Source organism: Nelumbo lutea, chromosome 1 (genome assembly GCF_056320005.1).
Source record: "Nelumbo lutea isolate HS-2025 chromosome 1, American lotus-T2T, whole genome shotgun sequence".
NCBI classification, from domain to species: domain Eukaryota; kingdom Viridiplantae; phylum Streptophyta; class Magnoliopsida; order Proteales; family Nelumbonaceae; genus Nelumbo; species Nelumbo lutea.
The window spans coordinates 93,474,315-93,499,187 of record NC_142684.1 but is presented as its reverse complement, the minus strand read 5'-3'; the positions used below and the strand labels follow the sequence as shown (position 1 = coordinate 93,499,187).

At 37.4% G+C, this 24,873-nt stretch overlaps 1 protein-coding gene across 1 annotated transcript; it reads left to right on the top strand.

Moving 5' to 3' along the window:
- The first annotated feature begins 14,212 nt into the window (after nucleotides 1-14,212).
- Nucleotides 14,213-24,650, top strand: LOC148876182 (protein ACCELERATED CELL DEATH 6-like). Its single transcript, XM_088966610.1, has 4 exons — nucleotides 14,213-14,654; nucleotides 14,747-14,869; nucleotides 23,304-23,734; nucleotides 24,051-24,650. Exons 1-4 carry the CDS (start codon nucleotides 14,213-14,215, stop codon nucleotides 24,648-24,650), a joined length of 1,596 nt encoding a protein of 531 aa, XP_088822736.1.
- The last annotated feature ends 223 nt before the right edge of the window (nucleotides 24,651-24,873 follow it).

Genomic DNA, 24,873 nt, shown 5'->3' with positions numbered 1-24,873 from the left:
GTCATAAATAAGCTCTCTTCTTGCAGGACTGATTCATAGACTCTGTAACATGAAGACCAGCCTTATTCTCCAGCATGTAAAGTCCATCAACCATGCGTCTCCTACCAATCGTCCTCCCTGAGGCCAGATCCTGAATCACACAATGAGAAGGGAAAAAGGTCACTGAGCAATTCAATGAATTAGTAACACTACTAACAGAGAACAAATTAATGGGAAATTTTGGAACATGAAGGACATCAGAAAGTGTAAGACCAAGAGGAAGAGATAGGGTTCCTTGACCAACTATGAAAGTATATGATCCATCAGCTAGTCTCACCTTGTCTCTTCCAGAAAGAAGGTGATAGGTTTGAAAGTAAGAGGACTTACCAGTCACATGTTTTGATGCTCCAGAATCAATGATCCATGGAGAGTCAGGGGTGTGAGAAGTAACATGGAAAGTTGTGGCAGGGTTATCTGACGTAGATGCAAATGAGTTGAGGGAGGAGCAACCATCTAACGAAGTGCTCTACCATAGATCTCTAAATGGTCACGAAAGGAATTTATAATATCCTCCCTCGGGTTAGATCCAGTGAGATGTGTCTGAGTCATAGTAGAAGTGGAGGGCTGATTCTCCCGAGTAACCATGTTGGCAATGTGATGTTTCTTTGTACCTTGCTGCTCGGGCCTCTTATTCACCTCTGAACCTTGCTTCTTAGTTAGATCTTGAGCCCATTTTGGTTTCCCATGAAGATCCCAATAGGTACCTTTAGTGTGTCAGGATTTCTGGCAATGAGTGCACCACAATTTTTCCTTATCTTCAATTTTTTTCTAGAGATCTCCTTTCCTAGAAAAAGATCCCACAATAGTAGAAGCACCCCCTTTTTCTACCAACACAACTGCATCCCCAACAGGACTGTTCATCAAATTTCTTCTGCTCTCTTCAGATTGTACAAGGGCATAGACTTCTTGAACTTATGGGAGATCCTTAGAGCTAAGAATCTGAACTCTGATAGATTCATACATAGGATTTAGACCATGTAAGAAGTTAAACACCCTTTGTTGGGAGACAAGTTGCTTGTACAATTTTGCATCCTCATCACACTTCCAATCCACACTCTGGTAATGGTCCAACTCTTTCCAGACAGAGGTCAAGTCAATGTAATATGCAGATAAAAACCTCTCCCCCTGTCTATAAGTGGATGATGCTGCCTAAATAACTAGATTTTGCTTGTTCCCAGGTCTCATTTGCAGTTTCATCCCACATGAAGTTTTTTCTTATTTGTGGTTGCATGGAGATCAATAGTCATGACATAACCATACTGTTCTCCTGAGCCCGTCTATTATATTCAGCATTCCCAGAGGGTGGTTCTTTGATTCTTCCATTTATATAGCCTATTTTCCCCCTTGTAGTGATGTATAATTTGATCCCTCTTGACCACCCTAAGTAATTTAAACCATCAAGAGGGACAACAGCCATAGGAAAGGATAGGTCACCCCCACCCATTCCATTCAGCATTAAGGAAACTCCAGATGTGGCTGAATCTTCACTACTCGTGATATCGGGATTAAAAAAAAAAGAACCAAATGAATACTACCGTACTAGAACAGGTCTGTACAACCTACAATCCTTTTAGGAAACTAAAAATAATACTGCAGTTGCAGTACATCACCAGGTTTGAATGACCTACAAATGAACCGAGGTCATATGACCTCCCAACAGAATGAAAAAGATAGTGGAGTTCACCACACAATCGGTAGGCCTGATAGCCAAACAGTCACTGAGATTAATAGGGTAGCCGAATAGTCAATCAATAAGATCAATACAACATCAGCTTTAGGGCATCAATAGTCCATCATAGGGTTGAAGGAATAAAAAATAAAAAATAAACTCAGTTGAATACAGCAGCTTGTTAAGGAATACAGTCAATCAACAGTCCATCAATCAACTAAACATTCAACCAATAAGCTAGAACTCTTTTAACTTCAGAAGATAACTTCTCTATAAGCTAGAACTCCCACTACGAACCTCAAGAGATAGCCTCTCTACAGTCAAACTGACGGTGGATGCAACTTCTGGGCTGGAAGATGAAAGGTCTCTATGACTTCTAGATCAAACTGAGTACACAAGATTAGCAATTCGATGGAGCCAAATCTGGAAGATGAAAGGTCTCTATGACTTCTGGGTCGAACTGAGTACTCCAGTTAGCAGTTCAATGAGCCAACTCTAGGAGATGAAGAGTCTCTATAACTTCTAGACTAGAAGATGAAGAAGGCCATCTGCTCGACATTGAATAGCAGGTTTGCTTGACACCACCCTTCAGACCTGGACAACTTGCTCTGATACCATGTTGAGCAAGAACTAGAGAAGAGAGGAGAGGAGAGGAGAATAGAGAGGGAGAGAAGAGAGGAGACTCGAGTAGACTGAGAGCCCTCCTTAACTCAGTGGGCAAGAGTTAGTATTATTATTTATACTGGCCCAGTCGTATAGCATAAAGACAAGAGAAAATTACAACAGTACCCTTGCGGTACTAAACCTAAGAACATAAACAACTATTAACATGACCCTTGGTGAATGATTGCAATTCTTGCTAAAAATTTGTTTTGCTGATCCTGCCTTATCCTAAGTTGTGCCATCTTCAGTGGAGGTGGGATTTGGTGACCTTTTTGGGTGTGAACACCAACGGTGGGAGCTACTTTCGTGGATTCCATATCAGGTATATCCCTCCCTTAAACTTGGTTATAGATTTGGTCCGGTTTGTTTCAAGAACGAACCTTGGAAAGTGTAGTTTTTCTAAATCAGGGAATACAATTCCTGAAAGGGAGAAAGAAAAGTTTTGAAATTTCGCCAAGCCACCCTGCATGGTTCGGTCATCCATATGATTCGGTCATCCATATGATGGATCTCCCTTCCCTCCAGTGGTATCAGAGCTAGGTTCAAGTCTTGAACCAAATTTCGACCAAATCTGAACCTACGCAAATTGGGAGTTTATAGTTTTCTGAGAATTTGGTTCTCAGTTTGGGGTGTTTGATCTGAAATTAATTCTTTATTATTCTGATATGATTATGGAATTGTTCTGTGATTGTTTCTTGATTATTTGGGTTGTATGTGTGATGGAGATCGAAATCTTTTATGGCGCCAATATTTGCACACCCTGCATTCTTTATTCTATTATTTTGGTCTGTAAATATATATATTTTTATTTTCTAGACAAAATGTATAAGATTTGATTTGACGTAATTAAAAGAAAATTAGGGTTTTCTTTTTTTACATTGGAAGAAGTGCTGGTTCGCGTGGAAGAGAAGAAGACTTTTACATATGCAAGATCTGCAATCTGCGATTTGTAAAATCCGTTTTTGCTTTCTGCGATTTACTTTTGTTTTGCAGGTTTGCAATCACACATACAACCCTTTGATTGTGTTTCTTGCTGATTCTTGATTGTCTTTAATCGGTTGGAATTAATCTCATAGCATAATCTTGAATTGAATCTTGTAATAAACATCAAACCCAAGGCCGTTTGGCCCAGATTGGTCCAAACTGGTTAGACCGAACCTATAGTTCAATGCAGCCTATTCTCAGCCCCAAAATTCACATATGGGTCAGGGATTTGATGGCCCATTACATGTAATTCGGCCCACCCCTGTAAAACCCACTTTTTCTAAGTCAAAGCAAGATTAACCCATATTTGACATAACAATTATGTGGGCCGAACTACCTTTTGCAGTTTAGCCTATGTACCTAAATAATATTATTGGATAATATTATAGACCTTAATGGGTTGATAATGTCTTAACTTTAATTAATTAGGAATTTATAGTTCTTTTATTTGTTTGGATCTTTTTTCTTGCATGTGGATGTATGTGATGTGTGATGTGTTTCGTACATGGGCCATAAGCACTTAGCATATGTTTATTCGTTAGTGGCTCTCTATGAATACCACGACTGAATGCACATCATTACCATGGTGCCCTAAAGATCATTGAATGATCTCCCTTCTCAGTGGGCCCTAGATTAGCTTCCTCCCCAAGAGGAACCATGCAGAACCCTAGTCCATTTGGGCCTATTTGAATTTGACTTTAAGAAAGTTAGTGAGAGCCACTTTGGTTTGACTTAAATCAGATCTAGGGACATTTCAACTTGTTCCCTTCAGATATATAAGTGCATGTGATAGGAAAATTCATATGATGAATTCTCTAAAAGCCTTTTGTCATTAGCATGAACATGCGTTGTGTTAATAATGAGGAGATGCACTATAAAATTTGGCTATCCATTTGCTGATCTAATCTATTTGATTGCTTCATAAGATGATAGAGATGTCATAAACTGATGTGAGAAGGGCCTATCCTAAAATGGAAGACTCTCTCACAATACCTTGGAGTCCACGAATATGACAGGTCAGCACTTATTGGACAAAAAGGTTTAACCTAAAATGACAATGAACATTGTCTTACAGAGGCCAAAGGAAAAGCTCATAAGATGAGTGGATGTGATCCTTCATAGAAAGTGGTGGGGCTTTGTAGTTAAAACAGTTGGCTCTATGCACCTATGTGATTTCCCACATTTCTAGAGACATAATCGTGTCTCCATCATTGAGATAGGAGGGAAATCTTAGAGATGAAGAAATGGAAATGGAACATAGATTAAAAGCATTTTCTATGTAATGCAAAAATTGAGCCTAATCTCTCGAATAGAGAATTTGGATGTAAAGCAATCTCACAATGGGCTGACCGAGGAGGACATAGTGTTAAGGAGAATTAAAAAAGGAGTTGGAAAAGTATTATTGAGGGAAGAAATCAGTTGGAGACAAAAATCTAGACACAAATGGATTAAGGAAGGCGATGGGAACACTAGATTCTTCAATGATTTGGCCAATGGGAGACGAAGAAAGAATTTTGTGACCAAGCTAGAGATAGGAGAGGAGGTGATTACCAACCAGGATGACATAGCCAGAAAATTTGTGGACCACTTCAAATCGATTTATAGAAGGCCTTTGAGTGAGAGAACAGTTATGGAAAGGGTGGATTGGCCAAGGATTGATGAAATGTGGCAAGGTGGCTGGAAAGGGATTTCGAGGAAGAAGAGATTAAGAAAATTGTCTTTCTAATGGATAGATCCAAGGCTCTGAGTCTAGATGGCTTTACAATGGGTTTTTATCAAGACTGTTGGAAGGTGTTGAAAGAGGATCTAACTGAAGTCTTTAAGGAATTTACAGACAATCACACTATAAGCCCTAGAATTAATGCCACATTTTTTGCCTTGATACCTAAGAAGAATGATACCATCCACCCAAAAGAGTATAGGCCTATTAGTCTAGTGACAAGCATCTATAAAATTCTTGCTAAAGTACTCTCATTGAGAATCAAAACAGTCCTCCCTACCATCATTAGTGAAACTCGGGGGGCTTTCATTCAAGGGCGACAAATAATAGATCAAATCTTAATTGCGAATCAGTGTGTGGAGGAAATGAAAAGGTCTAGTAGGAAATGATTCATTTGTAAATTGGATCTTGAAAAGGCCTATGATTTGGTGGACTGGGAGTTTCTATTAGAGGTTATGCGGAATGGTGGTTTTGGGGACAAGTGGTGTAGTTGGATCTTTGGGTGTATCAGTACTTGTTACTGCTCTATTCTGGTAAATGGTACGGTGAGGGATTTTTTTTCCAACTTGCAGGGGTGTCAGGCAAGGGGATCCACTTTCACCATTCCTCTTTACCTTAGTAGCTAATGTGATTAATAGGATCATTATTAAGGCTGACAGCGAAGATGCCATTAGGGGTTGGAGAATAGGGAGACACCAAGTCCCTGTCACCCACCTTCAGTTTGCAGACGACCTAATGATTTTTTGTGAAGAAGGTCTTAGTGAAAAGGTAGCAAACTTAAAGGAGTTAATAAAAGGATTTGAAAGTGTCTCTAATTTGAGAATAACTGGAAAAGAGTTGCGTAGCAGGTATAAATTTGGAGGTAGGGGAGGTCGCGGCTATTGCGGAGTGTCTTGAGTGTTCCACCTCTGCTTGACCTATGTCATATTTAGGGCTTCCTTTAGGGGAAAATCCTAGGGAGAGTAGATTTTGGACCCCTAGTGTCGGAAAATTTTGAGAAGATTAGTCTCTTGGAAGATGAACTATATCTCTTTAGGAAGAAGAATTACCCTAATAAGAGCTACCTTGGCTAACTTGCCTACCTATTATTTGTCTGTCTTTAGGATACCAGTTAAGGAAGCTAGGAAGCTGGAGAAGTTGATGAGAGACTTCTTATGGGAGCCGGGACAAGAGAAAAATGATCACTTGGTTAATTGGGAAATTGTGTGCAGAAGTAAAGAAGAGGGGGGTATGGGAATTGGGAGGGTAAATAGAAAGAATCAAAATCTGTTAGGGAAATGGTTGTGGAGATGGCCTTTGGAAAGAGAGAGATTGCGGCATGAGGTGGTGGGAAGCATTCATGGGAGGTCAAAGAATGGATGGGATGCTAGTGTATCGAGGCAAGCTAACCTAGCAACACCTTGGAAGGCTATTCACAACACCCTTCCTCAATTCCTCAATTTTATCAGGTATGAAGTTTGTTCTGGCAACTTTATCCTTTTTTGGGAGGATATTTGGGTAGGAGACTCATCGTTAAAGGATTTTTTCCCCTCGCTTTTTTCTATTTCTTTGTACAAAAAAGATGTGGTCTCAAAATTTGTCTCACCCTTGGGAACACCCTTAGATCCTACTTGGGATTTTGGTTTTCGTAGAGGACTTAGGGATGCTGAAATTGAGTCTCTTTCTTTTTTGCTTAGGTGTCTTAATCAGGTTTGTTTGGATCCCTCCAAGCCAGATAAGAGGGTTTGGACTCCTAGACCCAATGGAACCTTCACTTGTGCTTCTTTTTTCAAGTCCATCTCTCAACTTTCTACTCACAAACCCTTTTCGTCAAAAGAAATTTGGTGTAGGCCAGTCCCCCAAAAAATTATGGTTTTTTGTTGGGAAGTTTTCCATGGGAAAGTAAACACTTTAGACAACCTACAAAAGAAAAGACATTTTCTCTGTATTTCTCCTAATTGGTGTATCCTCTATAGAACTCACGGTGAGGATTGTTACCATCTATTAGTATCTTGTCCCTTTTCTGCAAACCTTTGGGCTTTTCTACTTTCGTTGTTTGGGGGTAGTTGGAGTCTATTAGTAGAAGTTCACATGCTCTTCAACCATTCTACCTTTTATTGGCCTACAAAAATAGGAAAAATTATGTGGAGATGTGCTCATGCTGCCTTGACTTAGACTCTTTGGGAAGAAAGGAATCTCATAATTTTTCAAGATAAGGAAAGGAACAGCCAAGATTTGAAAGACTATGTGTTAAACAGGGCAATACTTGGCTAAAGACCTTGGAAATCTTTTGTCATTTCTCCTTTAATGACATTTGGAGAAATTGGTTAGCAGTAGCAAGGTGTTCATCTTTAAAGGCCAAATCAATTACAAGCTAGTTTCCTCCACCCGAAGGCTCAATTAAGTTGAACTTTGATGGAAGCAGCATGGGTAATCCAGGATTATCCGGAATGGGGGGTGCTTTGAGAAATGAAAAGGGAGAGACTTTGTTGATCTATTCAGGTCCTTTGGGAATTGGGAATTCCATCAGGATAGAACTTTTAACTACTGTACAAGGGGTCCAATTTGCAAACCAGCTGGGGGTACAACAACTAATAATCAAGGGGGATTCCAAAGTGGTGGTGGGTTGGTTGAAAATTTCTGAAGAGGCTATGTGGCAATACAAAAATGAAATGAAGAAATTTAGTTGATTGACAAGGAATATGTTGGTCATTGTACAGTGGGTGGGGAGATCAGCAAATGCCTTGTCAGATGTGTTAGCTAAGCAAGGGGTAAATAGGGAAGAATTATTTTGGGCTCAGTTGTGATTCTTATTTTTCTTTCCTAGTTTACTTGTAAGTTTCAAGGAGGGGCTGCAGCTCGCGCCTCTCACTGGGATGATGTATGAACTCACTCTAATTTGCTTCTGAATAAAAAAACTTACTATTATACAACAAAAAAAAAGCATGAATCAATTTAGGTTGTGGACTAATATTTTGCCTTTTATTAGAAATGGCAAACGGACAATTTGCCAAACTATTGGATGATAACAAGCTTAAGGGCCCAAACTACGCTGAATAGTTTCATAACCTTATGCTGGTTCTGACATCCGAGAAATTGGACAATGTTGCTAAAAACCCTGCACCAGAATGTCCAGGTGATTAGGTTTCTGAGGCCTGTAAGAAAGAGTATCGAGAATGGGAGAAGAATTCTCTTGCATGGTGTTACATTATAACATCCTTAGACAATCCGATACAGAAATAGTTCGATAAGATCGAAGTGTCCAAGGATATCATAGATAGTCTAAGGACAATGTATGAAGAGCAAAATCATTCTACTCGACAGAAGGTCCTAATGTTGTTTATGACCACACAAATGACTGAGAACCAACAGTTTCATGACCATCATCTAAAGATGATAGGCTACATTAATGAACTGGAGGCTCTTGGGTCTGGGCTAGATGATGACATCAAATTTGACGTTGTCTTAAGTTCCTTGCCCCCCTCCTTCAATTAGTTTATTATGAATTACAACATGAATAAGCTAAAGGTTGGCCTTCAAGAACTTAGCAATATGTTGTAGAAGGCTGAAGAACTGATAAAGAATGACAGGTCGATAGCCATGCTTGTTGAAGGTGGCAAATCGGGCAAGAAAAAGAGGAAGGCTAAGAAGAAACCCTAGAAGAAAGCTGGTAAACCTAAAATGTGGAAGAATGATAAGATATCAGATGCCTGTCATTTCTGCAAGTAGACGACCATTGGAAGAGGAATTGTTCTCAATATCTGGAGGCCAAGAAGCAAGGTAATTTCGAATCCTTTGTCATAGAAACCAATTTGTTGGTTATTTCTACACCTTGGTGTATTGACTCTAGGGCTTCTACTTATGCATGTAATACATTACAAGGGTTCAAGACAAGTAAAAGGCTGAGTGATGAAGAAGTGGTACTTGTGGACTTTTGCAATAGTTGTAGCTATAGCCATAGGAAATGTAGAGTTATTTTTCATATAAGGCATTACTGTAGTTAAAGATTGTCTTTATATATCAACATTAAGAAGAATGTTGATTTCAGTTTCAAATTTGTGTTAGGATGGTTATTCTATTTTGTTCAATAATATCATTATTATTAAACTAAATAGCAAATTCCTCGCTTACGGAGAACTTGAGAATGGTCTCTATGTTCTCCATCCTTCTCTGGAAACAAACATCGAAAATTATACCCAAGAAGGGATCACGTGATATGGTTAATCCCACGTGCCTGTGGCATTATCGACTTGGCCACATTAATATAAATTGTATCACAAGGTTGGTAAAGGATGGTCCTTTGAATTTTCTAACTATAGAACATCGTCCAACCTGTGAACCTTGCCTTCAGGGTAAGATGACAAAAGGGCCATTTACGGAAAAGCTTGAAAGATCAATGGACACTTGACTTGATACATATTAATGTATGTGGTCCCACGAATGTTAGGACATGTAACCAGCACATTTATTTCATAACATTTACCGATGATTTCTCTTGATATGGTTACGTGTACCTAATGAGACATAAGTGTGAATCATTTGAAAAGTTCAAAGAGTTCAGACAAGAGGTACAGTTGGGGAGACAAATCAATGCGAATATCTCTTCGACGAATTCAGGGACTACTTAAAGGACAATGGGATTCTATCACAATTAACTCCTCCTGCTACACCACAATTAAACGGTGTATTGGAAAGGAGAAACTAGACTCTATTGGATACGGTTCGTTCACTTCTCATCCACTCGGAACTACCTATATCCGTTTGGGGGTATGCATTGTAGATTGTGATATACGTGTTAAATTGGGTTCTAACCAAATCCGTTCCTAAGACTCCCTATGAGCTTTGGACTGGTAAGAAATCAAATGCAAGACACTTGAAGATTTGGGGTTGTCCGGCACATATTAAAAGAACAAATGCTAACAAATTGAAATCTAAGACTAATCGTTGCCTATTTGTAGGTTATCCCAAAAGCTCTGTAGGTTATTTATTCTATGACCCAAATGAGCAAAAATACTACATCTTGGACAATCATCGTTAGGAAATCGTGAGAGATGTTCCACATACTCTAGATAATAACCAATCTAGAAGATCTACCCGGATTTCTAGGCCTCCAGTTCATTTCAACTATGATCAAGAAGGTTACTTAATAGAAGCCACGATTAGTGAGGAAGATCCCATGACTTATATAGAAACTATGTTGAACATACATTCCTTGAAGTGGATAGATGTTATGAAAGCCGAGATGGACTCGATAGAGACCAACAAGATCTGGACTATTGTAGACTCACCCCTGGTATAAAAGCAGTTGGTTACAAACGGATCTATAAGAAGAAGATAGACCCTAATGGTAAGATCGATAGCTATAAAGCTCGTCTTGTGGCATAGTGATACACTTGGAAAAGAGGAATCAATTATGAGGAAACCTTTTCGCTAGTAACCATGCTTAAATCCATAAGGATCTTGCTACCTATAACAGTACACTATGACTATGAGATTTGGCAAATGGATGTCAAAATCGTATTCTTGAATGGAGATCTTTTTGAAGATATCTCTATGCAACAACCACGAGGGTTTATTGTTATAGGTCAAAAACACATGGTGTATAAACTCAATCGATCCATTTGAGGACTTAAGCAAGTTTCTAGGAGCTAGAACATCCGGTTTGACTCTACCGTCAAATAGTTTGACTTTGAAGAATCCGGATGAGCCCTGTGTTTATAAAAACATAGTGGGAGATAAGATTATGTTTCTTGTTCTGTATGTAGATAACATTCTACTCATTGGGAATGATATAGGAATGTTAACTACAGTGAATGTATGGCTTTCGTAGCAATTCTCCATGAAAGATCTTGGAGAAGCCTCTTACATCTTGGGACTTCAACTCTATAGAGATAGACCGAAGAGGATATTAAGATTATCCCAATCTATTTACATTGACAAAATTATCAAAAGACACAGCATTGGTCTATCTTATTTGGGACTTCATATAAGGTTATTTGGTTGTCGGAAGAGGGTGTTCTCATCCAAATCTGTTCAGCATTACAATCAACCTCCTAGTTGTAAGAAATATTGGTCTATCTTATTTAGTTCTCAAATAGCACCCCTTGATATACCTTCATTGCCTGACTAGCAACTCGTCGAAGCTTGTCTACCCGTGACACCTAGTTTCCCATGGAATCACCTCTTCTTCCATGGTGTGTCAAAAAGAATGAGTAAAGTCCCATAATAAACACTTGTTATTCCTATGCACCTTCTTGGCTCAAGTGTGGAGTAGATTTTTAGCCTAGGGGGTCTATGTTGGTATCCTAGGACTCTTGCTTTGGAGCTACAATGGTTGGGTTAGCATTGTGTAAAAGAAATAAGCTTTAGAGGGGTGTGATTCGAGCTGCCTTCATAACTACTATCTATGGGCAGTGAGGAGCCTAAGACGTTTTTATAAATTATTAATTAATATTTTGATTTACATGTGAAAAATTAATATTTTGTTTATTTTTTTAATATTAAGAATTAAAGTAATAAAATAAAAATCATTAAAATATAATAAGTATATATGTTTACTTGTCCTAAATGGATACCCATAACCTAACTTAACCCAACCCTTTTAATTTGACCCAATGGGTCTGCTAAACCAAATTTGTTGTAAAGGGCTACATAGGTTGGATAGGTCTCCCCAAACCCCTAGATCCCATATATCCCGAGTGAAGGTGGGACTTGGCCCCAAGTCTTTGCTACAACCAGTCAAAGACTTTATCAATAAGCTAGCTAGCACCTTCCTGTCCTAGGGGTGGCAATTTTTTACCTACCCCAACAGATCCATCCAACCCATCCACTTGTAACCCAAACCCTTCCATTGTGACACTACAAGAAAACTGACCTATAGTGGTGGATAGATCCACCACTACAGCATCCAATATATGCTACTATAGGAGTGTAGCGGCGTATTAGTGGCAATTACACTTCCGTTGCTACAGTTGCATTGATAAAAAACAATTTGCGGCAAATAGAACATCCACCGCTACATCACTATAACTTGGCGACGCAAAGGCAACAATTAGCGACAGAAATGTCACTAAAAACATGATATTCATTGTCGGATTAAACAATAGCGGCAAACAATCTGCCACTATAGATCAGAATCACGACATATGTATATAATATAACGGCGTTTGTAACTACTAAAAGTGATATTCCATTAGTATAAAACATATACCGACAAATATAACCACCGCTATAACCAATTCTGTGGCATATATATTACATATAGCAATGATTATATTCGTTGCTATAAATTAATTTATGGCATATATTGTATATATAGCGACAGATATAGCTGCTGCTATAAACTACTTTGTGTTGTATATTCTATGTATAGCGGTGGTTATATCTGTCACCATATATAAAAATTAATAAATTTATAACGGTAGATATAAGTGGTGTATAGTGGCGATTATAACCACCATTGTATCAATTTGTATAAATTAATTTAAATAATAATGAATTCGTAAGTTGTCAAACCTGTAATACCTGTTGATGCAAAAATATCATATTTTTATATTTGTAACTTTAAATTACAAATAATTCAATAACAAAATATAATATATCCATATATATCCAAATTTTAGAGTTTCTATACATTTATCATAATAAATGTATAATAACTAGTTGTTTTGTTTCATATTAAACAAAAAAAAAAATGTAAAAACTATGACTTCTTCAAATCATGCTCCCATATGCCTATTGTTGTGTCTTATTTATATATTCAACTTTAAAAAAAAAAGAAAAAAATTAAAAAATTAAAAATTAAAGTCATGTAGACTAAATTGCATATAAAACATCATTTAAAAGCAAATATAATTCAAATATAACTTACACAAAATGATGGCTAAGCGATAATTACTCCAATTGCATCTCCAATTGTTTTATAACGACCATATGGTCGAATTAAAACTTCTTTGTGTATAATAGGCACATCAATAAATCTCCTAAAAATCTGAACCTAACTCAATTCCTACTTTTGTTGATGGATCTTTATTCAAAATAACTCCTTGAGCCACAATGATTCCAGAGTTTTTAAAACTCTTAAGGTGAACATTTATCTGTTTTAAAATGAAAGTAATGAATAATTTAGTGCAAGTAGTAAACTGTAAAATCAATGGGAAGGGCCTTTATTGTTGTAATGATCATAATATGAAAAATACTTCCATGTCATTTGAAAATTTAATATTCTTTGTTTTCTTTCTTGGTGGCACCTGTAATTCAGAAGTTAATTTTCAATTATTGGATTTAAAATATCAAGAGTTATATTAATTATAACATGCCTTATTCATACTTCTATGGGATTCATGGGTCCATTATTTTAAAGTGGACCACTCAACATTGCTCGAGCAGAAGTTACCTAATAATACCAAGTTTAAAACAATAATGTTAAATTTCAAAAATATAGTTATAAACTAGTTTGCATATGTTTCATTATTTACCTCATGGGTTACAATTAAGTAGCTTGATGTTGAAGAATAATGTTCTCGAGTAGAATGTGCAACTGCATTTTGGTTGATAAGATTAATAGATGTATATTAATTGAAACCAAAGTTATCACTATTTTCTCCAAGTGTACAACCTTTTCCTTATATTCATCGAGTTCCTTTCTCATTTCATTCACATTCTTTTTTTGAGCAACATTATCCACCTATCAACTTTGAAACCATTTAGGTGTTATACCCCATAAGCACTTAAGAGTGGGGCCTAAACTATAAGTACAAACACGGCCTGATCGCTCTTCTCCCATTACTTGAGAGAAAATATCATCCTTGCCAATATAAGACTTTTCAACTGCAGACAATTGAGATGTTCACTCATTAAGCATTAACTACAAGAAAAAATAAATATTGAAATTAATTATGTAATTATCTACCTAACATAATACCTTAAAATATGAATCATGTAAATGGGTTTTAGTCCTGACTACAAAACTAGAAGTGTGAATGATCAGATACCCGATTATTTGCTGGTGCCTACAGACCCGTGCTAGCTAGAAATGGTTGATGAGCACTAAGGGTAGTTCATCCATCCTAATTATGTCCCAAAATAACATGTATTTTCTTGATTCAGATAATCTACTCCAGGGGGACTATAGTATGTATTTGCCCCTACACAAGGCCATGGACCGGGGTGACTGGGAGAATGCCAAAAGATTCCTTGACGACCATCCAGATGCAGTGAAGGCCAGGATCACAACATATGGGGATACTGCCCTGCATCTTGCGACTGACAATGGCAATGTTTTCATGGTGGAGAAGATGATACAATTGATGTCTGCACAAGACCTGGAACTGAAGGAAATTTACGGTAACACAGCCCTTTCCCGTGCTGCCATGGGTGGAATTACAAAGATAGCGGAAATTTTAGTCAGAAAGAATAGAAGTTTGATATGCATACCAAATAATTTTGGTTACATCCCAATTATTGTGGCTGTTAACAATGGCAAGAAGGATATGGTGCGTTTCCTTTACTTAGTCACACCGGATGTAGACTTTAATCCTGAGATAACCAATAGTAATGGAGCCCTTCTTCTTACTAAAGCAATTTATGTTGAGATCTACGGTGAGGACATGTAATTAAGCTTATATTTTTCATATAGTAGCAGAAGCAATTCATTATACGTACGTACCCTTGTTGTTTGCTTTCTTCCACAGATGTTGCTCTGAATCTACTCCAGCGCTTTCCACGGTTGGCTATTACGTGCGATTCTAGAGGTGAGTCAGCAATCACTGCACTGGCTCGAAGGCCTTTAGCATTTCCAAGTGGAAGTCGGCATGGTATTTGGACACAATGGGTCTACTCAAGTAGGTGCCTCCGTTTCTTCTTTTATTATATAATATTTGCTCATCATCTCATTTGTTTCTTTTTTTCTTTTTTTCTTTTTGTGAAGGTAAAAATAATAATTTATTAAAAAGAAAAAACAGAGCATATATACAAGGAAGGTCACTAATACATAATAATAATAATAAAAAAGGGTAATTTTTTTAAGCTGTCGTTATGGTTTAGCTAATTCACTAAGTGTATTCTTACTATTTCAAAATTGACTAACACTACCCTTACTGTTTTTGACAATGGACCAACTCTTCCCTTACTGTTAATGTCCACTAATGCTCCATCAATATTGATGTACATGTGACTGCATGTGACCAATACAATTTTTTTTAAAACCCAATATTACCCCCATACCTTGAGCCCCCCTACTCTCTCTCTCTTCTAAGACCTATCCCTCGGCCTCTGTCTCTCTCCATTCTCAAACCTCCCCCCCCTCTCTTTCTTTCTCTCTCTCTCTCTCTCTCTCTCTCTCTCTTGCCTACACATTGATCGCTGGTTTATGACGAGTCTTCCCCTCTCATCATAGCAGTTCTGCCATAAATTATACGATTGAGCAAATTTTCTCTACTTGTTTCTTCGTTGACAAACTCAACATTTGAAAAAGCTTCTAGTATGACAAATAAACAAAAAAAAAATAGAAGAAAATTCAAAAGAAAACAATGAAACAGAGTAACCAAAGATCCACTCTTTTCTAATTTCTTACCTCAAAAACCTCAATTGCTAAGGAGTATGGAGATGAGGGAGAGGGAGGAGAAGACTAAGGAGTATGTTTGGATCCGTGCGTGCATCTCTTTGTGGCTCTGGACGGCAAAGATCATGCCACCGATGATTACGACGTAAATGGGTTGGATGCGCCAAGATAATCGCGGAGAGGCTTGCCATGACACCGTTCTTCCATTCAGGAGAATTCAACAGCAGAAGCCGAGTGAAAGATGGAGGGGGATAAGACACAGGTAACGGATTCTCAACAGGAAATGGTGACATGAATGAAGTGGGGCTCTTGTTTATACTCAACCGCCCAGCACTACTTCTTGCAACCGATGAAGACATGTGACATAATTCAGATGTTTGTTTAGTATCGTCGCAGCTGAGCTACCTTTGTAATTATGCCAGCCTTGCGTAATGACCGTTTGTTTTGTTAATGAGCTCGTTGTGAGATCCAATTTCAATAATGGAACCTCCATTGACCACTGCGATTTGGTGTGCTTTCTTCACCATCAAAAAGGCGTCGAGAGCTTGTGTGCAACCACCTAGTTATTAAATTATTGGTTATTTTTCAGAGAGTAGAAAAGATTTAGACACTGATTTACCGTTCAAACTCAACCAAACAATTGAAATCATCAAATCATATTGACTTTTAATCTCTCTCTCTCTCTCTCTCTTTCTCTTTCCCTTAGTTGGATTTGGGTGAGCCGGCGTAGTGCTTTTCGGACAAACCCAAATTTGAGATAACCCTGATGAGAGCCACCAGAGAGATCGACGGTAGCGGAAATCCGAGAGAAAAAAATGATTGTCTTGTATCTGAACCTAGATATGAGATAACCCCGATGAGAGCCACCGGAGATGTTAACGGTAGTAGAGATCTTAGAAGTGGTAGAAGAACCTGAAAAAACAACTTTTTTATCTCAAACCTATAGTAGAAATGGTAGCAGAAGTGAAGATGAGTAGAGAGAGATTGCAATAGTGGAGAGGAGGAAAATAAGGAAGAGAAGAGAAGGGATAAACGGAGAAGGACGAATCAGGTTGCTTATGCCTAAGTAGCGACAGGAAATTCCAGTTTAATCTGAGCATAGGTGTAGAATTGGAGCGGTCCTCTTTGTCCAGCTGCGAGCGCAGTGGCGGCCTCCGGCTAATCTCACGAAACACCACACCCCCTAACCTTCCAAAGATCAGCTCTAAAAAAACCCATAATGATTAGTTTTTTTGTAAGAAAGAGAACCGAGCTAGGGAATCTCTCTCTCCATCTGTAAGTGAGAGTTGAAGATGGGGAAGGTACGAGTTGAGGAATTGCCATTCTCTCTCTTATTATTTGTTCTTTTTTCACTCTCTGTGGATCAGAATCAAGCTATCAATTTCAGAGAGTAAGTGTTTCTCTCCCTATTCTCTGTTTTATTTTGTAAATTTGAAGAAGAAGAAAGGGTAAAATAGTCTTTTTGCCTTTTTGTTAATGGACGTTAACGGTAAGGAAAAAGTTAGTCAATTGTCAGAAACAGCAAGGGTAGTGTTAGTCAATTTTCAAACAGTAAGGGTACACTTAGTCAATTAGCTAAACCATAAGGGCAGTTTAAGAAATTCACCCTAAAAATTAAATTAAACTAAAAAAAAACCATATAAAGAAACACCCAAATCTCCCCCAAGAGAAAAAGCCAAAAACTAGACGAGCCACGACTCTAATGATCCAAACATGGGTCAAACCAATCACCCACGCCAATCTGAAACTCTAAAATAGAAATCCCAACGATAGAGGAGGAGATCAAATCAGCCCCCACAACATGTATTGGGAACATCTCCCGATGATAATACCAGAAATAATGATGTCATCATCGGGAGATGTTCCCAATAGACAGTGGGGATGTGCTGTGGGATGTTGTAGGGGGCAATCTTGTGGGGGGCTTATTTGAACTCCTAAAATAGAAACTCTCAAGTGAACCATTCTATCCATATACAAATCCACCACTTTTCCTAGCTTTCTGTTATGCTACACAAACTTCTGCAAGTTGATATCATCTTTGTTGAGAGAGTCATTACATTCTCCGTCCTCATTGCTTGGAAAGATTTCATAGGCAGGCCCTTCTCCACATAAATAGAAAAGAAAAGGCACAGTCTTATTCATCTGAACCAAGTCATTTACCCTACCTTAAATACTAATTCGGATTAACTGACCTTAAAGAACCCTATCCATACCTACCCACATGACACTATAGCCATGTATCAGGAACATTTCCCCATGGATGATAATATACAAGTGGAGGAAATGTTCTCCAAAGTGTGGTTGTGATATCATTCGGGTAGGTGTGAGTAGGAGATCCAAACTGCCTAAATACACACTTGCTCTGAAATGGTCGCTTTTACCCCATCTCTTATGTTGAATTTGGATTTTCCACCCACGATAACTCTACATAGAGAACATGGAGGACATTTCATCCTTTACATGTTACTATGCATGAGGAGATGTTCTCAAATCATGGAGATAGTGTTTTGTGGATAGGCGTAGGTAGAATTATTGTGGGTAGGAGATCCGGAGTCAGGGGCAGAACCGGGGGAGCCATGCCCCCCCTAGTCCAGAATTCTTCTCATGGAATAGAGCTTTCCATGTAAAATTCCCCTCCCCCATTCCACTTTAGGTTTTGGCCTCCTCACAAAAAATTTCTGACTCCACCCCTGTCCGGATTCTCTTCTATTTGCAACGTCACATGGCCACCACCACATGCAAGTGAAGTACATTCTCTCTACTGGTTGTGAATTGGAGCCACACATCTCTATTATAAACTGAGAGATGTGTGACTTTATTCACAGCAGGTAGAGAGTGAGTAGGAAAAGATAGTAGGAAATCTGGGTTCTTCAGAACCAACCATCAAGTCCCTCGGACAAATTCAACCTGGATCACCCTGTCACCATTTTTGGTGTTGTGTGAAAGCCCACCTAAATGGGCACTAAAAGTCTTTAAGTTTCTGGCCCAACTCTTACAAATATGAGCCCGAACTATTCTGGTCTGACTACAGCCTTGAAGCATTCCTCAACTGAAGAAATTAGAACAAAAGTTTTGGGCTTGAAAATTGGGCCCAACAGACACCACGAAATCTCTTTTCTACCTCACTAAAATGAAAAAAAAAAAAAAAACTCAAAGTCACTGATGTATTAATATGACCCCACCTAGAATTAAATGAAATGACATGTTGATGGGGCACAAAAGCAAACGAACCTGAACCCGATAAGGTCTGCCATTCCTCTTTTATCTTTCCAAAAAAATAAAAAAGGTCTGCCATTCCCATCTTCTCCACTCGATGACTGCCCAAATGACTCTTTTGAGCGGAAGAATGACAAAAACCTTAGGTTATGTTCCTTTTGATATAAAATAAGAAAGAAAGAAAATTGAGGGAATTTTGAGTGGAAGAATGATAAAAGACGTGTGGTTTATTACTCTTTTGGCGACAGGATCTCCTCAACGCAAAATCCTGCAAATATTCTACAAGCATGAATATTTTGCCGCACACTTAAGAACACCTCCAAGAGATAAATAAGGAAAATATTTCTGATGTGTGGCTTAGTCTTTTGGGTCCTTTGCTACATCTTTCTGAGCGCCTGTATGAAAAGTTTTAAAGCCCACATCTTAGTAAACAGATCTTGGAAGTTGGCTACGATGACTTAACCCTTTCAGCACTTCTACAGCTAGGGGTGTTAATTGATCGATTTTGGGTTGGATCCAAACCGATCCAAATCTTTTTAAGTCGGATATAGATGGTTCATTATAATTGTTAGATTGGGTCAACCAAAACAAAACCATCTGAATTCTTATTGGTTTGAGTCGGCCCTAGACCAAAACCCCAATGGTTTGATTGCCAAACTCTATTTCATCAGCGGCAAGAGGACGATCAGCGAAGGCAGACATGTTCAGCTTCGGAGTTGTGGTCCTGGAGTTGACCAGCGGCCAGAAGAACTCCACGTTTTACACTCCAAATCGCACCAACATCATCTATCATAACTTACAGCAAGGTCTATAATTGTATTGTATGAGGGTGTCCTCATCTGGGAACTGTGTATTGGGACAGTAACACCCCCCAATTCGGATGCTTGATCATGTGAGCACTGTTGAAATGTCAAATAGCTCCGACAATGTGGTCATTTAGTTTAGACTGGATTGGGCCCAATCCGATCCATTTGCATTTCAATTGGATTGGATTGGGTCCGGTTTGTATGGAATTTGGGCCAGATTTGGTCCAATCCATTTGGAAATGGGCCAATGATGGACTGGATCAGATTGGATCAAATCCAATCCAATTGACACTCCTATCCACAGCTATCAGGTCCTTGATTCATGTATCGGTTCCTATTGAAAGATCGAGTTTAATTTTTACTAGCCCAAAGCTTTGTTATATCCTAAGATTCATTGTCATCGTTCGAGGCTTGAAACTTATTGTTAGCATAGAGAATTAATAGAAATTACGGATGGTGAATTTCTATTACTATTATCAAATTTAGTCCATAAAGTAATTCCTTTCATTTTTTTTCTTTAGGTATCCCTGTGAAAAGCTACACCGAAGGCATATACAACTCGAGCAACAGATATCAATTTCAAATGATTCAGAGAGGTCTCTCTCTCTCTCTCTCTACCAGTCACTTGTTTGGTATAAAAGGACCTGCGAACTGTTGGATGATCATGCATCTTCTCTAGGAGACCAGCAAAATTAATCAGTTATGCAAATGAAGAATATAATGATCCATCTCATCTTAGTACTACATTTAATTTGATCTAACAAAATACTCTGTAAAGAATTAAAGATAGAAAAAAAGGGATCATAGCTGATAAGGTCAACTTTTGGGTCTTATTATCAATAAAAATAATCTTTTTAATATAATTTATAGAATAGGGTAACATTTTTTAAAAAATATAAAAAATGGTAGAAACACTGTTCATTTCCTTCCTTCTTCAGACCACTGAACAAATCTCCCCACCTCCGGTCTCTATCTTTTCTTTCCTCCTCCTCCTTTCAATGGCCATGAAAGAGCTTCATTACTGCTTCCTGAACCCTTGGCACTCTTTTCGAATCCACCTCCATGCCCAAGATTGCCAGAACCCTCTGCTTTAGATCCTTGGAAGATTTAGTTATTTCAATCAGTGCCTTGGACTAGAAGCAAATGGCTTTGGATTCCGTCGAAGATTTAACCACGAGCTGGTTCTTCAGGTGGAGAAAATTGTCCAGATCCATAAGAAGGTGCAGGTCTTCTATCTCTGTGAGAAGAAGCAAAGAAGATGAACAGTGTCTAGTGGTCTAAAAGGGGATGATTTGTTTGGTGGTCTCCCCACCTGAGGTGGGGACGATTTATTCGGTGGTCTGCAGAAGAAGAAGAAGGAGGAGGAGGAATAAGAAAGATAGAGACCGAAGGTGGGGGTGATTTGTTCGATAGTCTAAAGGAGGAAGGAGATGAATAGTGATTTTACCCTTTGTTGATATCTTTTTTAAAAAAGTTACCATATTCTAGAAATTATATTAAAATGATGACTTTTATTGACAATAAGACCCAAAAGTTGCCCTTATGAGATATCCCCCCCCCCCCCCGCCAAAAAAAAAAAAAAACTCTAGCTACAAACAAAACCCAAATCAAAAAGTAAAATTTATGAATGCTGCACACTTCTGGCATGACCATTGTTTTAGATGACACTCGCCATTATCTAGTGGTGATTCATATTTCTCGAAATACATGCTGAAAAAGTGAGAAGATATGTTGGACAAAAGACCCTAAGGCTTAAAGTATACAATACTCTCGAAATAGGGCATACTGTATCCGTATCCATGGTCATGGATATAGGTGTGTATGTATCCCATGATTATGTGTATTGGCACATTACACCACTGTATTGAGATGTATCATGTGGTATCAATGGATACAAATTGATATGCACTAATATAGAAGCGTGTCAATACTTAGTTTGACAAAATTGTATATTGTGTTTTTGGGTTGCTTTTGAACGTCAATAAAAATAGAAAATTATAAACTGAAATAGAATTATTATTATAAAAATTAAGATAAATAATTGAATATTTAATATCCGCATAAAATTAGTAAAAGTAAAAATAGTTATTACTATATAAAAATACTAAATAAATAAAATTTCCCAAAGGTTTGATAACATTTAAAAGCAAGTGATAATTATTATATGATGTGCACATGTTCTAGAGCCCTAGAAATGTTGAGTGTAATGTTTCCATTCATATAACCTATTAAAGTTTGCATTTCTCATTTGTCTATACCTTATTCATAGATAATTCAGGTTTAGATTTAGTGTTTTTAATTTATTAAAGTGATTTGTATGCTTATTTCCCTAACGTATTGTCCATATCCATGCATTTCCAAAGTATAGAACTACATTTGTATCTAACTTGTCCGGTATGATACTCAATATCAATACTTTGATAATTGTAAAAACACTATTATTTTCACATCCTAGATGAAGTGATTCTCTTAAATAAATTTATTCCTACTATATATACATTCAACTTGGCATCATAAGTGAAAATTGTTATAGTTTATACTGCATTTCTTTGTTTGTTACACCAAATAGCATGGAGTGCCCTTAAAACATCAGGTATGCAAAAAATTAAAAAAGAAAAACCAATATCATAAGACTTGGATCATTTGACATCTGGATATGTTGATCTTTTTTCTTTTCTGATTAATTTATGAATTGCCCAGGAAGTCAGAAAATGCACCAAAAGAAGCTGGTACTTGTTCAAGATTGAAATACTAAATGTCATTTGTTTCAATTGGGAAATTGGATGACATGCATCTTAAAGAGGCAGGAGTTTACTTACAATACTTACACTATCAAATTCGGGATGGTTTACTTGAGGTAATTTTTGAACTTTAATAAAAATTCAAAAATTATAAACTAATATAAATATAATTATAAAAACTAAAATAAATATTTTAAGATTTAATTTTTGCCAAAATTTTGATAAAGGATAATAATTATAAAAATAATTTATTTTATGTATGTTAAAAATGAAAATATATATACTCTTTGAAAAAACTAGTTATTGTTTATATAAAAAACTCAATAAATATTTCTTTTCAACAATTTAATAAAAATTGAATTAGAGTGATAATTATTGTATAGTGTGAATATGTTTTAGAGTCCCAATATTGTTGATTGCAATGTTTCAATCTCTTCTTATAACTAATTGAAGTGTGCATTTCTCATATGGTTATGCCTTGTTCATAAATAATTCATCTTCGGATTTAGTGTTATTAATGTATTTATGTGATTTGTATGCATTTTCTTAACATATGTAAGCATTTCTATATCTTTCGTCCATATTCACGTGTTTTCAAAATGTATCTATATCAAAGTTGTCAGATACAATATCCAATACTGGCATTTTGATCATTGCAAAGAGCCTACTATTTCTGTATCCCAGATTAAGATACACACTTGAATAAAATTTATTCCTACTAATAGTATATATGCTTCCAACCTTTTACCATAAGTGATCGAAAACTGTAATATTTTATGTTGCAGTTTTTTGGTTGTTACATCGAGTAGCATGGAGAGCCCTTAAACCATTAGGTATGCAAAAAATTCAATCACTTGGCTCATTTGATCATTGGAAAAATCATAATCCTCTGTTTTTTTTTTATTATTTTATCAACTGTGTCCAGGAATTCAACAATTGTACCAAAGGAAGTTGGTGCATATTCAAGCGACTGAAATATTAAAAATCATTTGTTCTGAAATTGAGAAATTGGATGAAGAGCATCTTACAGAGGTAGGAGTGGATACTGCAATGGTTAGAGCTTCCATATTTGGGATTGTTGAGATTATTGGTGGAATTATCAGATCTATTCCCAGTAAATTATATACCGTAGATGAAAATGATCGAAACATAATTTCAATTGCAACTGTACATCGACGACACAAAGTCTTCAATCTCATACATGGGATTGGTACAAAACATGAGCACTTCGAACGATATGATGATCAAGGTAACTCCATGTTACATTTAGCTGCAATGCTATCACCTTACTCACAGCTTAGTAGAGTCTCTGGTGGGGCAGTTTTGCAGATGCAACGAGAGCTTCAATGGTTTAAGGTCAGCTCCTCTTCATTAATTAGTTCTACCTAGATGATGACCGATTTCATTTATGTTGTTGCATGAGAATAGTTAATATGTTATACAAGTTTTAGCGCTGCCCTAAAACAATGAAATCAAAGCCTTCGATTTATTACTGTGGTCCCACCTTGAATTAGATAAAGTGACATCATGATGGAGCCACAGCTATACAACAAAGGCTTGTCAGTGTTTTCTGTTTTAGAAATGCACTAGAACCCATGTCCTAGTAAAAGTGAAGTCATTAACTCATGGTATATATCATACCTCTAAACTCTCCAAAACTGTCAAATAATAGGAGGTGGAGAAGTTTGTACCACCTTTATTCAGAGAAAGGAAAAACAAAAATGGCCAAACACCTCAAACCTTGTTTTCTAAGGCGCATAAGGACTTGGTGAAAGAAGGGGAGGAGTGGATGAAGAACACAGCATCGTCATGTATGGTTGTGGCAACTCTGATTGCAACAATTATGTTTACAGCAGCGTTCACTGTGCCTGGGGGAAATAACAGTGATACAGGCATTCCTATTTTTCTAGACACCAAAGCTTTCATGATTTTTATTATCTCAGATGCATTCTCGCTCTTTTCTTCTTCTACCTCGGTATTAATGTTTTTAGGAATCCTCACATCACGGTATGCAGAAGAAGATTTCCTTGTATCCTTGCCCAAGAAATTGATAATCGGTCTTGCCACCCTATTCTTCTCACTAGCAACTATGATGATAGCCTTTGGTGCAACCCTTTTCATTGTTCTTCATCATCGAGCTCAATGGACAGCCATTCCTATTACTTTGCTTGGTAGTGTCCCAGTTGCCTTGTTTGTATTACTGCAGTTTCCCCTTCTTGTTGACATGGTTGTCTCCACATACGGATCTGGAATCTTCGGTCCAGGAAAGTGATAGATCAAGATTCAAGGCTGTGTGTATGTGTTTATTTTTGAGAGTGAGAGAGAGAAGGAGAAGAGAAAAGAGATTGAATATCTACTATAAAGTGTGTTCATTAATTAGTTTTCTTCTGCTTTGCTAATTAATAACATTTATTGTTTTAGATTATTTGTCAATTTGTAATTTGGGATTGTCAAGAATTGGCTTAATCTGGATTATTCCCACACTTTGAGAGAGA